We start from the raw sequence: 16,003 nt of genomic DNA, 5'->3' as shown, positions 1-16,003 counted from the left end.
CCAATAAAAAATAAATTTATTTTAAAAAATGAGGGAAAAGAATAAATTTTAGTTATAAATTTCATTTAAATTGGTATGTTACAAATTCTACAGAAGACAAAAATTTGAGTGTCACTAGTTAACGAAATTGATATGCATCTTTGGTTTCTAATTTGAATTATATTGCAAAGTGCATTCCAAACTTCTTGTTGTGATTTAGTTCTAATTTTAAGGCATTATGGTCTGAGAATACGCCAGGGACGATCCCAATCTTTCCGTATCGGTTCAGACCTGATTTGTGACCCAGTATATGGTCTTTTCTGGATAGGTTCCCGCTATCCCTTCACTCTGAAGAGTTTTGATCAGGAATGGATGCTGTATTTTGTCAAATGCTTTCTCTGCATCTATTGAGAGGATCATATGGTTTTGGTTTTTCTCTTGCTGATATGATGAATCACATTGATTGTTTTACGAGTGTTGAACCAGCCTTGTGTCCAGGGAATAAATCCTACTTGGTCATGGTGAATAATTTTCTTAATGTATTGTTGTATCCTATTGGCTAGTATCTTGTTGAGAATTTTTGCATCCATGTTCATCAGGGATATTGGTCTATAATTCTCCTTTTTGGTGGGGTCTTTGTCTGGTTTTGGAATTAAGGTGATGTTGGCCTCATAGAATGAATTTGGAAGTACTCCATCTCTTTCTATCTTTCCAAACAGCTTTAGTAGAATAAGTATGATTTCTTCTTTTAAAAATTTTTTTTAAACTTTTATTTATTTATGATAGGCACACAGTGAGAGAGAGAGAGAGGCAGAGACACAGGCAGAGGGAGAAGCAGGCTCCATGCACTGGGAGCCCGACGTGGGATTCGATCCCGGGTCTCCAGGACCGCGCCCTGGGCCTAAGGCAGGCGCCAAACCGCTGCGCCAACCAGGGATCCCCTGATTTCTTCTTTTAAACTTTTGATAGGATTCCCCAGGGAAAGCCACATGGCCCTGGATTTTTGTGTCTTGGGAGGGTTTTGATGACTGCTTCAATTTCCTTCCTTGTTATTGGCCTGTTCAGGTTTTCTATCTCTTACTGTTCTAGTTTTGGTAGTTTGTGGCTTTCTAGAAATGTGTCCATTAGGCGTATAGCTATTCATAATATGTTTTTTTTTCATAATATGTTTTTACAATCCTTTGTATTTCCTTGGTGTTGGTAGTGATCTCTCCTTTCTCATTCATGATTTTAATTTTAGTCTTCTTTCTCTTCTTTTTAATAAGGCTGGCTAATGGTTTATCTTATTAATTCTTTCAAAGGACCAACTCCTGGTTTTGTTGATCTGTTCCACAGTTCTTCTGGTCTCGATTTCATTGAGTTCTGCCCGAATCTTTAGTAACTCTCTTCTTCTCCTGGGTGTAGGATCTATTTTCTGTTTTTTCTCTAGCTCCTTTAGGTGTAAGGTTAGCTTTTGTATTTGAGTTCTTTCCAGTTTTTGAATGGCTGCTTGTATTGCGATGTATTTCCCCCTCAGGACTGGTTTTGCTGCATCCCAAAGATTTTGAACTGTTGTATGTTCATTCTCATTAGTTTCCATGAATCTTTTTAATTCTTCCTTAATTTCCTGGTTTCCCCTTTCATCTTTTAGCAAGAGGGTTCTTAACCTGCACGTGTTTGACGTCCTTCCAAATTTCTTGTTGTGATTTAGTTCTAATTTTAAGGCATTATGGTCTGAGAATACGCAGGGGACGATCCCAATCTTTTGGTATCGGTTCAGACCTGTTTTGTGACCCAGTATGTGGTCTATTCTGGAGAAAGTTCCATGTGCACTTGAGAAGAATGTGTTTTCAGTTGAGTTTGGATGTAAAGTTCTGTAGATATCTGTGAAATCCATCTGGTCCAGTGTATCATTTAAAGCTCTCGTTTCTTTGGAGGTGTTGTGTTTAGAAGACCTATCAAATGTAGAAAGCGCTAGATTGAAGTCACCAAGTATAAGTGTATTATTATCTAAGTATGTCTTAAATTTGGTTATTAATTTGGTTATTAATTGATTGATATCAATTCTTCTGGTGGAGGGGCCTTTGTGCTGACTTTCAGGTGTGGGCACTTGGGGGAGCTGATCAGCCCCCTGCGTGGTGCAGGGCTCAATGAGTGATGTTATTTTTTTTATTTTAAATTTTAAAAATTTTTATTATTTATGATAGTCACAGAGAGAGAGAGAGAGAGAGAGAGGCAAGACATAGGCAGAGGGAGAAGCAGGCTCCCTGTGGGGTGTGCGATGCAAGACTTGATCCCAGGAACCCCGGATCATGACCGAAGCCAAAGGCAGATGCTCAACCACTGAGCCACTCACAGGCCCAGAAGACTACATTTCCACACCCCAGAGGATTTTGCAAATGTCCCCAAATTCTCAGTCATCCCACCAACTTCTAAGGGAAGCCAGCCAGCTCACAGGGGATCTCAGAGATTTGAGAGGCTTGGGCCTCCTCGCATATATGCTTTGGGCACCCTTGGCCACTGCCCTCTGTGCGCATGCGCAGGGATGCCAGCTTCTGAGGTGCGCAGGCGCATTCGCATTTAGCAGCGTTGCTAGGTTACACTGGTTCTGCGTAGGAAGATTCTAAGTCGTTGGGCTTAGTCCCTGAGACATTGAGGCGAGGCCCACTTGCCTTATTGCTGGCGCGGGAGTGTATCGCACTAGAGGCGGTGAAACCTGTGTCACTGAAGCCTGTCGGCTTCATTATGAAAAAGAGATCTACAGCGCGGAATGGGTGGGGCCTGCTGCGCTTCGGCTTCAACCTCAGGCCTCTGAGGGTCAGGTCGCCGCCTATGACTATGACTGTTGACAGCTTCCACAGCCCCGGTCCCGGATACCACATCAGATATCAAGATCTCCGGGGAATCCACAGAGCTGTGATTGAGGGCGATACAGAAAAAATGCAGGAGATACAGCAGTTGCTGGTTTTTGGTTTACATGACTTAAATAAAAGGGACAGGAAGAACAGGTAACAGGGCTTTTGAGGCGGGCGGGAGGAGTCGGGGCGAGCAGTAGAGGGGCTCATGACATTAAAAGCAAAAATTCTGGAGTTTGATTCAGCCACAGACACAAAAAAAAACGCCTCTGAATCAGAAAGTAATATTAGCAAAATAAAAGAGAATGTACTTGCAAAATATTTACAACATATGTTTTGGAGAAAAAGAACATCTTCGTTTTACAGGGAAGTTATTACAGGAATGAGATAGGGGCCCCTGGATGGCTGAGTCAGTTGGCCTCTTCTGACCTCCTCTCAGGGTCATGATCTCTGGGTCCTGGAGCTTAGCCCCTGGTGAGGCTCCCTGCTCAGTGGAGAGTCTGCTTTTCTCTTTCCCCCTCCCCTCTGCTGGTGTTCTTAATTTCAAATAAATAAAATATTTTAAAAAGAGGCATAAAATCCCATTTTCCATCTCAAGCTTTGTGAAGATAAGGAATGATGTTACTTATACTACTTAAAATTTAAGTTGTTTTGGACTTTTCAGATAGTTTGGTGGTTATGTACCACATTGAAAAATAAGTATTTCCTTGAGCCATGAAGCTTATTGATGTAAAATATCTTTAGGAAATAATTAGAAATAAATAATATACAATATGCTATTCTCAGCACTATTTACAATAGCAGTGTATTAAGGAGTCACTTAATGGCCTGTATTCGTAAATGGCAGTGTATCCAGAGGCTGGACTACTATGTGACCACTGAATGTGGCAGAGATAATTGATACACATTAACATGCAAAGCTGTACTTTGGATCATTAAATGAGTGAAAAATTGTTTTGATGATACAAACATATAAGCAGACAATGGTTTTGAGTTAGCCAAAAAGATGTGCAAATATAAAATTAGTTATCTTCAAACATTTGGATTCTAAGTGGATTTTTCATTTTCTTAAAATCTGTGATTTCTATAGGAAAGATACATAAAAATTCTAAGAAAGGTTTATTATCAATGAACTAATCCAGGAGAACAAGAATATGAATCTTGTGTAGACAAAAAATAGTTTCTACTTATTTACTTTAAAGAGATTTTATCGATTCATTTGAGAGAGAGACCAGGCAAACAAGCAGCAGGGAGGGGCAGGGGGACAACAAGCAGAAGCCCATGGAGCAGGGAGCCTGATGATGTAGGGCTCGATCCCAGGACCCCTACACTTGAGCCAAAGGCAGATGCCTAACTGATTGAGTCACCTAAGCGCCCCTCTTCCTATTCAAAAAAAATTGATGGGAGAGGATTGGTATTTTCTAACAACCTTTAGCCTCTTCAGAACTAAGGGGAATATTTTTATCTGTATTGTAGGTTGTATTACGCATACATTAAATATATACATACGGTTTTATTTATTTTTATTTATTTTTTTAAAGATTTTATTTATTTATTCATGAGAGACACACACAGAGAGAGAGGCAGAGACACAGGCAGAGGGAGAAGCAGGCTCCATTACAGGGAACCCGACGTGGGACTCGATCCTGGGTCTCCAGGATCACACCCCAGGCTGCAGGCGGTGCTCAACCGCTGCACCACGGGGGATGACCTATACATATGTTTTTATTATGTGCAGCTTTATAACATCTAATAAGTGAACAGTTAATGATTTTCTTTTGGTTAAATCCTTATAAAAATAAAAAAATACAAATGGTATTGCAAAACCTTATAGAATTTTTGTTGTATCCCTCTTCTGAAAAAAAATTAAAAAATAGCAAATACACATTTTATTGCTATTTCAAAAATATTAGTTTACTTCACAAAAGTTTTCTTTAAAAATATTGAACTTTCTTGGTGCCTTGGTGGCTGTTTGTTGAGCATCAGACTCTTGATTTTGGCTCTGGTCATGATGTTAGGATTGTGGGGTTGAGCACCCTGTTGGGCTCCATGTTCAATGGGGAGGCTGCTTGAGATTGTCTCCCTATCTCTCTGCCCCTCTGCCCTTCACCGCACTCATGCATTCTCTCTTTTTCCAAGAAATAGATAAATCTTTAAAAACTACAGAGCTCTCCAAATGAATTTTTTAATAATAAATTTATTTTTATTGGTGTTCAATTTGCCAACATACAGAATAACACCCAGTGCTCATCCCGTCAAGTGCCCCCCTCAGTGCCCGTCACCCATTCACCCCCACCCTCCTCCCCTTCCACCACCCCTAGTTTGTTTCCCAGCAGTAGGAGTCTTCATGTTCTGTCTCCCTTTCTGATATTTCCTACCCATTTTTTCCCCTTCCCTTCTATTCCCTTTCACTATTATTTATATTCTCCAAATAAATTTATGTATTCTTTCAGTCCATTTATTTCTCAGACAAACCTGAACACAGGTTATGTAGCAGACATAGTCTACTCAGGATCTTTTCAATTTTAAAAAGACTTCAGGGACTCCTGGGTGACTCAGTGGTTGAGCATCTGTCTTTGGCTCAGGGCGTGATCCCAGAGTTCTGGGATCGAGTCCCACATTGGTCTCCCCGTGAGGCACCTGCTTCTCCCTATGTCTGTGCTTTCTGTCTGTGTCTCTCATGAATAAATAAAATCTTAAAAAAGAAGACTCCATGTTGCCCAGTATGAGCAAGATGAGAAATTTTATGTATTTAGGTTTTAAGGCTTTCATTTTTAAGTAATCTCTCTACCCAACATGGGGCTGGACATTTAAGGACACATGCTCTACGGACTGAGCAAGCCAGGCACTCCTAAGATGAGAGATTTTATTTTATTTTGTAAATGATAAAAGATGTATTTATTGTAAAAAGAAAAAGAGAAGGTCATGGGAGGGGAGGAATAGAAGGAAAGCGTGGATCTCAAGCAAAATCCACCCTGAGCATGGAGCCTAATGTGGGCATCTGTCTTCATGACTGTGAGATCATCCTGAGCTAAAACCAAAAGTTGGACACTCAGTCAACTGAGCCACCCGGGTGCCCCTTGGTGAGAAATTTTAAATGGAAGTATTAGGACTTAATCTCACGTGAAGCTTTTCCTTGGAACTTCCTGTCAAAGGAAAACATTTCTGAATCAGAAATTGTAAAAGATTACCTTTACCTGCCCTTTTGACATTGCAATAATACTAAATACTAATATTGGTAATTGAAAATACTTGATTTCTATGAATCTAAACATTTTCTATTAATTAAAATGCTTAGTAAAATGAGCTTCCCACCCCCCCCAAAAAAATAAAAGAACTCTCCCTGTTTATTTGAATCCTGAGTTTCTTTTGACTTAAAATCCTTTGAAACTTAGTAAGGGTTGCTTTAAAAAAATTCTTTTGTTCTTTTAGTCCTCTCTTCTCATAATGCTTTCAACTACTGAAAATTATTTTAGCTCTTGAACAATGTAATTCCAAGCATAGGACTAGAAGTGCAACAGACCTGTTGTATATGTCACTATTATTTCACTTAAGGCACACCGTAGATTGTATGATGCCCCACTATTTATGTACCAAGAAGAAATTTTTAGAAATCATGCCAGTTATAGTTTTAAGACATTTTGAATTAGAAATTGGATTCCGATGTCAGAGATATTAAAAGGTGACAAAATGAGCATCTTGGAATCATTGAAATAGAGTATTCTTGCTCATCCTTAAACGTAGCTGCAAAGTAGGCATAATTGGATCATTTTACCTAATTGTAGTGGGTCATTGTAAGTTGTAGTAATAGCTATAATAATATTTGTGCTAGGAACTAGTATTCTAAAACTTTGCATGGATCCTCATTTAAGGATCACTGACAAGAGGTCTTGTGAGATAAGTACCTTTTATTTTATTTATTATTACTATTGTTTTGTAACCTCTATAACCAACAGGGGTCTTGAACCCCTGGCTCCCGAGATCGAGTGACATGCTCTTCAGAGTGAGCCAGACAGGCGACCTGAGACAACTATTTTTATGCCCATTTTGTGGATGAGGAAATTGCGATAAGGCTAAATGGTCACTGTGAAGCGACAGAGTTAAAGTGGGAATGAAACCCAGGTTGAGCTGCCTCCTGAGGTCATGCTCTTCCTAAACAGATAGGCTGCTCTTTTAATAGAGTGGTGAAGAATCACTAATAAATATTGTACTTTCTTCCAAAGAAAACTAAATCTTTGTTTTGGAGTCATGAGAATAATACAGTATTTAACATTTACAATTCTGTGAATTAATTTGAATGTTTTGGAAAGGTACACTGTAATTTCCTGACAAGTCCTTACATGCTCACAGGACGGCTCTCCACTTGGCGTGTGCCATTGGGAGTGTAGATATGGTGAAGATCCTGGTACTTTCTCAATGCCAGCTAAACCTCCGTGATGGAGAAAACAGGACAGCTCTCGTGAAGGTGGGTGGTCACACCTATGTCTGCCTGAGGTGGATTGGATTGAAGTCCTTGGAAATGAACATTTGTTGCAATTAAACATAACTCATTGGTGAAACTTGTGGCATGTTTCCTTTCAGTTCCCAGAATTTACATTCTGTTTCTCGTTATAATGCTGACAGGCTGTACAATGCCAAGAAGAGGCATGTGTAGATATTCTTCTCAGAAAAGGTGCTGATGTAAATACTAAGGATTTCAAGGACAACACCGCTCTCCATTATGCGGCCTATGAGGGAAATATCTCAATAGCACGCAAGCTGCTTTTGAATAAAGGAGATATAGAGGCCAAAAACAAGGTACAGGTCAAGTTTTTTTTACATCAGTATTTGCACATTATAAATAAATAAATAAATAATAAATAATAAATAAATCAGTAATCAATCAGTAAATAAATAAATAAATGTAGCTGCAAAAGGTTTTTCTACATGTATATGTAGATATATTTGTACTATAGCACATATATATATGAAGACATCGACACTGAATTTTATACAGCAGGTCCTGTCATCATGGAAACAACTCCAAAACCAAGGCAGAGGGAGGGAAAGAGAAAAGTAATGCATATAGTAAGGAAACATTCTGTCTGCTAGCTACCCTTCCACCCCAGAAAGAAAATCTTCCCCTTTGTGCCTGGGAGTAGATGGTGCCCTCAGAGCCCACAAAGGATTGAAGGCCTAGAGGGGAGTGTGGTGTTGATGGAGGCCGAAAGCTGTGCAGGGGCTTAGGAAATGGATGCTTCTGGGGATGAGTAGGAGACCGTGACCCAGAGGAGTAGCTTGGGTGAATGTAAATGGGAGGAGAAAGCAGCAGGTTGTAATAGGCCTTGGGCACTCTAGGCCCTAAGGTTCAGAAGATGAGAGCAGGGGGATCAGGTCATGACATCCTACAGGTGGTATCTGCTTGTGCTGGTAGCCACTCTGCCAGCCATGTACCACGGTGAGGCCTCCCATTCCGGAGAGTAGCTCCTGCTCAGCCTATGTATTTCCTCAGTGGGGTGGTAGGATGTGCCATGGGGAGCTGGTGATGACCACACTTGCCAGTCTCCCTGTGCTTTCTTTGACGTGCATTACCTTCAGTCGCTGCCCTTGCAGAAACACTGTTGTGTGTCATAGATAGGGTCGATTTTTCATATTTGGAAGCTCAAACATTTCCTGGATGAAATATTTTGAAATAACTGTCTAAGCTTTTGCTTTAAATAACACTTTTTATTTTTGAAGATTGTATTTATATGAGAGAGAGCAAACATGAGTAGGGAGGAAAGGCAGAGGTAGGGGAAGAAGAGGCCTTCCCACTGAGCCAGGTAGCCTGATGCACGGGGCTTGATGTCAGGAGTGGGATCGTGACCATAACCAGAGAGAGATGCTTGACCCACTGAGCCCCCCAGGCTTACCATAATACTTCTTCCTTCCTGCCTTCCTTTTTTTAATTAAGCTTTTTTATTTATTTATTTTTTCACCTCACACTCTGGGGTTTATGTACTTATTTTATCTTTTAGTTTTTTCTTTTTAAATTTTTTTAGTTGGAGTTCAGTTTGCCAAGAAAGAGCACAGGACCCAGTGCTCATCCCGTCAAGTGCCCCCCCCCTTGGTGCCCTGTCACCCAGTCACCCCAACCCCCCACCCACCTCCCTTTCCACCATCCCTTGTTTGGTTCCCAGAGTTAGGAGTCTCTCATGTTCTGTCCCCCTCACTGATATTTCCCACTCGTTTTCTCTGCTTTCCCCTTTATTCCCTTTCACTCTTTTCTATTCCCCGTATGAATGAGACCATGTAATGTTTGTCCTTCTCCGATTGCCTTACTTCACTCAGCATAATTCCCTCCAGTTGCATCCATGTTGAAGCAGATGGTGGGTATTTATTGTTTCTAATTGTTGAGTAATCTGTGGTATATGTCCACAATGGAATATTACTCAGCCGTGAGATTTTATTTTTTGCGGGGGAGTGAGCATGTACAAGCAGGGGGTGTTGTGGGGGCAGAGGGAAAAGAAAGAGAGTAGAATCTGAAGTAGACTTTGCGCTGAGTCTGTCGCAGCGCTGGATCTTATAACTCTGATCATCACCTGAGTTAAGACCAAGAGTCAGATGCTCAACGGACTGAGCCACTCAGTTGCCCCTAAATAATGATACCTCTAAAGAAGCATTAGAGAAGGCAAGTTTCTTTTATGTATTTATGGCAAATATTTATGAGAACACAGAATGTGTTCTGAAACTTTATTTTCAAAAATGTTTTCTCACCCAGTTTGTTTTCTTATTTAGTGTCAAACAACAGAGGAAAGCAAAATTTGCCTTGGAAATAGGCTTTGTCTTAAAACACAAAACAAGTGTATTTTACAATATCAAATCTTGCTGCTGTTGAGAAGTTCCTATTTGATCAAAAAGTGATTGATTAACACGGTCAGAGTTTGTCTTTTATCAGCCTTGACTTAAGAGGGACAAAAGAGGGGCAAAGGAGAAAGCAGTCAGGAACATGCAGAGCGATTTAGAAATTTGGCAAGTGAGGGGAAATATCAAGACAAGGTTTTGGGATTGTGTTTGTTTTTCTTAGTGTTTATGTTTAGGTAAGGAGTCTTCAATTTTCAGGGATAATAATTCTTACTTTACGAACCAGTGAGTGTGTTGTAAACTTATATAGAGATCAATTCTAGGAGGACTCTAAGGACATCAGATTGGCAGTAAACAGGTGGTTGAATGGGCACGAAAAGGGACGCCTGTGTGGCTCAGTGATTGAGCATATGCCTTCGGCTCAGGGCATGATCCCGTGGTCTCCGAATCGAGTCCCACATGGCACTCCTTGAATGGAGGAGCCTGCTTCTCCCTCTGCCTGTGTCTCTGCCTGTCTCTCTCTCTCTCTCTCTCTCTCTCTCTCTCTCTCTTTCATCTCTCATGAATAAATCAATAGAAATCTTAAAAAAAAAAAACAAAAAGTGGACAAGCAGAGGAAAGAACACAGTATAGTATTTTGCAGCTATAGCCACTTAGATACGAGTCTAAACTCTGCTTGCAAATCTAGAATGTCTGATGGGAAGGATGTAAGGAGTGTGTAAATATGGAATCAAGTTGCATTTTGAGTTTACTAGTCCTTGTTCTACCTCTAGCCATGGAAATTGAATGCAGGTTTGATAAGTGACTCATTTCTGTTTTTGGCTGAATCCTCAAGTGATAGGGAGAATTGGCCACATAGGTGAAAGAGGAGACTGGCATGGTTGTGTACTGTACTAGTTCTCAGCTAGACTTGTGCTGGTGAATCACAGTCAACTAGGGAACTTTAAAAGAATTTACAAGCCTAAAACTGTCCCGTGAAGATTTCGATGGAGTGAATCCAATAACGTGTGTACGCAGAAATTTGGAAATAGGGTTTTTGAGATTCTGTTACAACTCTTGGCTAACAACTACTGAATGGGTAGGTATACATATACAAATTTAGAGATGTAAAAATATTAAATCTCTGGAAGAGATTTAACTGAAGTTGGATACTGGCTACTTCCTTCCACTCTCTCCAACATTAGCCTTTCATCTGTCTGTATCTCTTGAGAATTACAGATGAAAATTATTGGGTCATCTCTGTTGGCTTGAAAATAATTCACCTTTTCTTCCAACTATCAGTCATTCACCGGCACCCAGAGGGGAAGTCTTTATGAGTAGTCTTTTAATAAGTAGAGTCTGACCCTTTAAAGATTTTACGTGTTTTGCTACCATTCTGATTATTACAAGCAGGGTTTTCCCAATTGCAGCAGTAGAAATCCGTGAACCTTCTTTTAGTTGAAGCTGTGGCGATAGACTATTTAGGATGTCTTTCAAATTCATAGGGCCCTGGCATCGTGCATAATCACTACTGTGTTAACATTCAGCATGTAGTTAGTGACAATACAGATGGTAATTGTTTTAATAACTTTGCTTCAGCATTCCTCTGAACTCCTGTCTGTTCGGTTAGCAATGTGAGGGAAGTAAATACAAATAGATTGTAGTTGAAACAAGCATTGGAAAATTCTGACAGTAGGTGTTAATGAGTCTTCACAGCAATTTTCCTTAGAAGGTGGGGCCTAATTTGTTGGTAAAACATGATCCTGATGCTTTAGGAAAGGGTTTGATGTCCAAGTGTTTGTTTTACCGCACGGCCATTGGAAACAGTCACAGCAAATAGAAAAACACAAGTAGGCTATAGACTAAATGTGGCCCCCGGATGTATTTAGTTTCCAGTGTCAGTTGAGCTAACATTTAAAATTATGGCACGCATGTAGAACTCTGGATTTTGAGCTTTTCTTACAGATCACTTCTGGTACCTTGAGCCCATGCTGCTGTTTGGTATGCTGTGCAGAGGCTGTCCCTTTATAGGAGGCATTGTGTCTCCAGTTTGCTCGTGTCCCCGCCTAGGTTCTTCACTGACTCGTGTCACCTGCTTTGCCTCCATAAGCACTGAGTTTACAATTACTGTTTTATGGTATATGTTGACAAAGATTTCAAGATTTTCAGACACTCCATATTTAATTTGTAATATATTTTGTATTTATGTTAATTTCTTAGGATTGGGATTGAATTTTCTGTTTCTTTGTCAGCTTATTTTTTTCATTACTTTATTCAGTAATTGATGAGAGACACACAGAGAGAGGCAGAGAGCTAGGCACAGGGGGAAGCAGGCTCTCTATGGGGACCCTGATATGGGCTCGATCCAGGACCCTGGGGATCATGATGTTCACCCTCTGAGTCACCCAGGGCCTCGGGATGAATTTCTAAGTTAAGAATTGAAAGTCGTTTTTTTTCACAACATTTTTTCTATATATGTACAGTAATCATGTACCTTTTGGAATATCTGCAAGCCATGTGAAGTTAATCCTGGTTCTACTTGGATAGATTATGCATATTTCAGACAGTATTCTCTTCTCCTTGGTATTATTCCCTAAATACGCAATTTTATATAGTAGCTTTTATTATACTAAAAATAATCCGTATAAAGCAGTATTAGAATTTGTGAATAATAGTTTTTACTTAATCTCAGTTTCCCAACATGTAAACACCCAGTGCTCATCTAGTATTAGAATTTTTATTGGTAAGTCATGACATTTTTATTTCTGATTTACACTTAGTCTAAATTATAAAAATAATCATAAATAGCAATGATAATAGAAACTAGAATACAACACAGGTTTTTTTAGAAGTAGATGTGCATTAGGTTCTCAGAATGAGTATAGTAGAGAATAAAATCTCAGTGACTTATTTCACTTATAGCATAATACCCTGAGTCAGTCAGAGGAAAGACAATTATCATATGATCTCATTCATATGTGGAACTTAAGAAACAAGACAGAGGAGAAGGGGAAGAAAGAAGAAACTTAAACCAGAGAGACTGAGGGAGACAAAGCCTAAGAGACTTCTTAATCATAGGAGCCAAACTGAAGGTCACTGGAAGGGGTGGAGTGGAAGGATGGGATAACTGGGTGATGGACATTAAGGAGGGCACATGATGGAATGAGTCCTGGGTGTTACATAAGACTGAGGAACCACTGACTTCTACCTCTGAAACTAATAGTATGTTGTATGGAAACTGAATTTGAATAAAAGGGTAAAAAGAGAAAAATCTCATACTGAGCTTTCTAACAGTTAAGAAAAAAACTTTATCATGGTATAATAGGAGAGAAAGTCCAAGGACTATTTATTTAGTTATTTATTTTTAATATTTTATTGTTCTTATTTTTTATTTTAAACAAAAAAACCCACAATTTTTTATTGGAGTTCAATTTGCCCACATAAAGAATAACACCGAGTGCTCATCTCATTGTGGGCCCACCTTAACCAAAGATTATTTAGTATTAAGTGGTCAAAATTCATTTGAAGCTTCTTTCTTTTATTTTTATTTATTTACTTTTCTTTTTAATTTTTAAAAGGTTTCTTTATGCATTTTAGAGAGACAGCACACACATGCACAGGCTTGTGGGGGTGGGGGAGGGGAGAGGGAGAGGGAGAGAGAGTGTCTTAAACAGACTTGGTGCTCAGTGCCAGGGGAGCCCCGAATCCAATGTGGGGCTGGATCCCACGACCCTGAGATCACACCTGAGACAAAACCAAGCGTCCCTCAACTGCCTGCACAACCCAGCTGCCCTGAAACCTAGCTCTTTTCATTCAGAGTCCATCTCCTTAGTGACTCATTTGGAGCTGGAGTGTTTTATGTTGACATCTGGGATCCCCATACCATTGATAGATGAGAATCCAGCAAGTTTGTACAACCTGGAGAAAACCCTTACCTTTATTGGAAAGTTCTTAAAACTATATCCCTGGGAACTCTTGTTTCTCAAGTATTAATGTTTGCTACAAAAGAAGGAATTGTCAAATGGGGATAAGCAAATGTAAATGGGGTTCATTTGTGCTAGATGTATAGTGCAGTTTTGTAATGTTTCACAAACATAGATGATCATTGAATCTTTCTTTTTTTTTTTTTAAGATTTTATTTATTTGTTCATGATAGTCACAGAGAGAGAGAGAGAGGCAGAGACACAGGCAGAGGGAGAAGCAGGCTCCATGCAGGGAGCCCGACGTGGGATTCGATCCCGAGTCTCCAGGATCGCGCCCTGGGCCAAAGGCAGGCGCCAAACCACTGCGCCACCCAGGGATCCCAATCATTGAATCTTTCTTTTGGGGCACAGTATCTCTTGCAAATCATGTGTTCTTTGGAATATAATTGAAGAAACACTACTCCGGAGATATCCATTAAAATCAGTAACGATACTTTAAATATTTACTACTATGTTTTAGAGAGTGGAGATACAGAGATAAAAAATAACCCCTCCCCTCTAGAATCTTTTGGTTTAGATGGTGCGGAATAAAATAACTAGGGTATACCATGATATATTGTGAGAGAAGCAAAGATTCTTGGAGCCAGGCAATGTTTGAAGCGAGTTTGTGGAATGACTGCAGGTAATCTGTTGAAGAGGAAGAGGAGGTCTATTTTATTATTTTTATTTTAGTTTTTAAAAAGACTTTATGTTTTTGAGAGAGACAGAGAGTGAGCAAGCAGGAGAGAGAGCACGAGTGGAGGGGAGGGGCAGAGGGAGAGGGAGAAGCTGACTCTTTGCTGCAGAGGGAGCCCAAGGTGGGACTCCATCCTGAGACCCTGGGATCATGACCTGAGCTGATGAGCTGAAGGCAGATGCTTGACCAACTGAGCCACCCACGCTCCGTGAGAAAGCAGTATTTTAAAAAGAAGGAGCAGCTGGTGAAACCATGGAGGGCTGAGAACGAAAGGGCTAATTTTATTTACTTTCTATGTTACATGTTTAAGTTACAGGATCGTTCAGAATTTTTACGATTCATTATCCAAATATGTAATTTTGTAAATTATAAATTTTGTTTGCACTCCTACAGGATGGCCTCACACCGCTTCTAGTTGCTGTAAATGAAAAAAAGAGAAAATGGTGGCATTTTTATTAGAAAAGCAAATATAAATGCAGTTGACTACACTAACAGGTAAGGTTTTTTTTTTTTTTTTTTGGTGAATCTTAGTATTTGGTCGAGAGTGGTAACAATTTCTCAAGGAGAAAGTTTAACTTATTAATAAGAAGAGTATTTATAAGTATAGTGAAAAATGTCAGCATGTGATCGGTTAGGTAGAAAACAATTACTCTGACAGGACAAGGTGAAGAACATTGTATAGTATAATTCAGAATCCTTTGTAATATAGATTGATGTCATTTGCAATATTTTTTTTTTCTGTATGATTTTACAGTAGCTAAAAGTGTTTCTTGTTGAAATTGTGAGTTTTTTCTTTTTTAGCTCAGAGCTTGATGCCAGAGTCCGGGAATTGAGCCCCACATAGGGCTCCCAGCAGGGAGCCTGCTTCTCCCTCTGCCTATGTCTCTGCCTTTCTTTCTGTGTCTCTCCTGAATAAGGAAATATAACTGAGAAAAAAAAATTTAGAGAGTCCAAGCAGAAACCTCTGAAACTGTCTCCAAGCCTTCATTTGGTAGGGTATACCAAAACAACCCTAGCAGAGGTGCAGTGGGGATAGTGCTAAAGGATGAAAGGCTGGTGAGCTCTATCACATTTCTGCTTGATTCACTAGTCTGGCCCATTCAGAGAAGATAGATTGTGGCAAATATCTGTAGTTACTGTCAACTTAAACAAAGAGTAATTCCAGTCATAGTTATTGTGCGCCTCTTATTGCTTCCAGAACAGATTGATAAGACGTCAGGTACATGGTATGTGTCACCACTGATTTGGCAAATGCATTCTTTTCTAGTCCGCTAGTGAATCAGAAATAGTTCATATTCATAGAGTATAGGCAAAGTGTTCATTCATTTAATTTGCCTCAGCGTTTTATTAACTCATGGAGCTAGACCATTTGAACATCCCCAGAATATCTCATTGGCCTATCATATTGACACCATGCTAATTTGACATGAGGATCAGTAAGAGGCTATAACGCTTTGGGCCCTTGGTAAGACGGCATGAATTGACATATCCGTGAAGTTTTGAGGCATCCAGTGGGCATGCCAGGATATTCTCGCAGGAGTGAAAGAAAAATTGCCACATTTTGAATACCTTTTCACAAAGACAGAAACTGGGAGACCTCTTTGGGTTCTGGAGGTAGCATATTTTACGCCACTAATTCTCAATGCGTTGGGGGTGGGGTGGTGGGAGAAGAATTCTGCTCCTCAGGGAGCATTTGGCAGTGTCTGGAGACCTGTTTTTGACATGTCAAA

General features: G+C 39.8%; 1 protein-coding gene across 1 annotated transcript; it reads left to right on the top strand.

Moving 5' to 3' along the window:
- Window positions 1–2,522: 2,522 nt before the first annotated feature.
- On the top strand, window positions 2,523–14,714 carry LOC119879259 (putative ankyrin repeat domain-containing protein 20A5; the record flags this gene model as incomplete). Its single annotated transcript, XM_038589628.1, has 4 exons — window positions 2,523–2,966; window positions 7,164–7,278; window positions 7,437–7,610; window positions 14,667–14,714. Coding segments are annotated over exons 1-4 (600 nt in total), but the record flags the coding sequence as incomplete, so codon positions are not given.
- Window positions 14,715–16,003: the final 1,289 nt, after the last annotated feature.

This window comes from Canis lupus, unplaced genomic scaffold, assembly GCF_011100685.1.
Source record: "Canis lupus familiaris isolate Mischka breed German Shepherd unplaced genomic scaffold, alternate assembly UU_Cfam_GSD_1.0 chrUn_S508H670, whole genome shotgun sequence".
In the NCBI taxonomy this organism is placed as follows: Eukaryota; Metazoa; Chordata; class Mammalia; order Carnivora; family Canidae; genus Canis; species Canis lupus.
The sequence above is the reverse complement of the archived record's forward strand: the minus strand, read 5'-3'. Positions and strand labels throughout refer to the sequence as shown.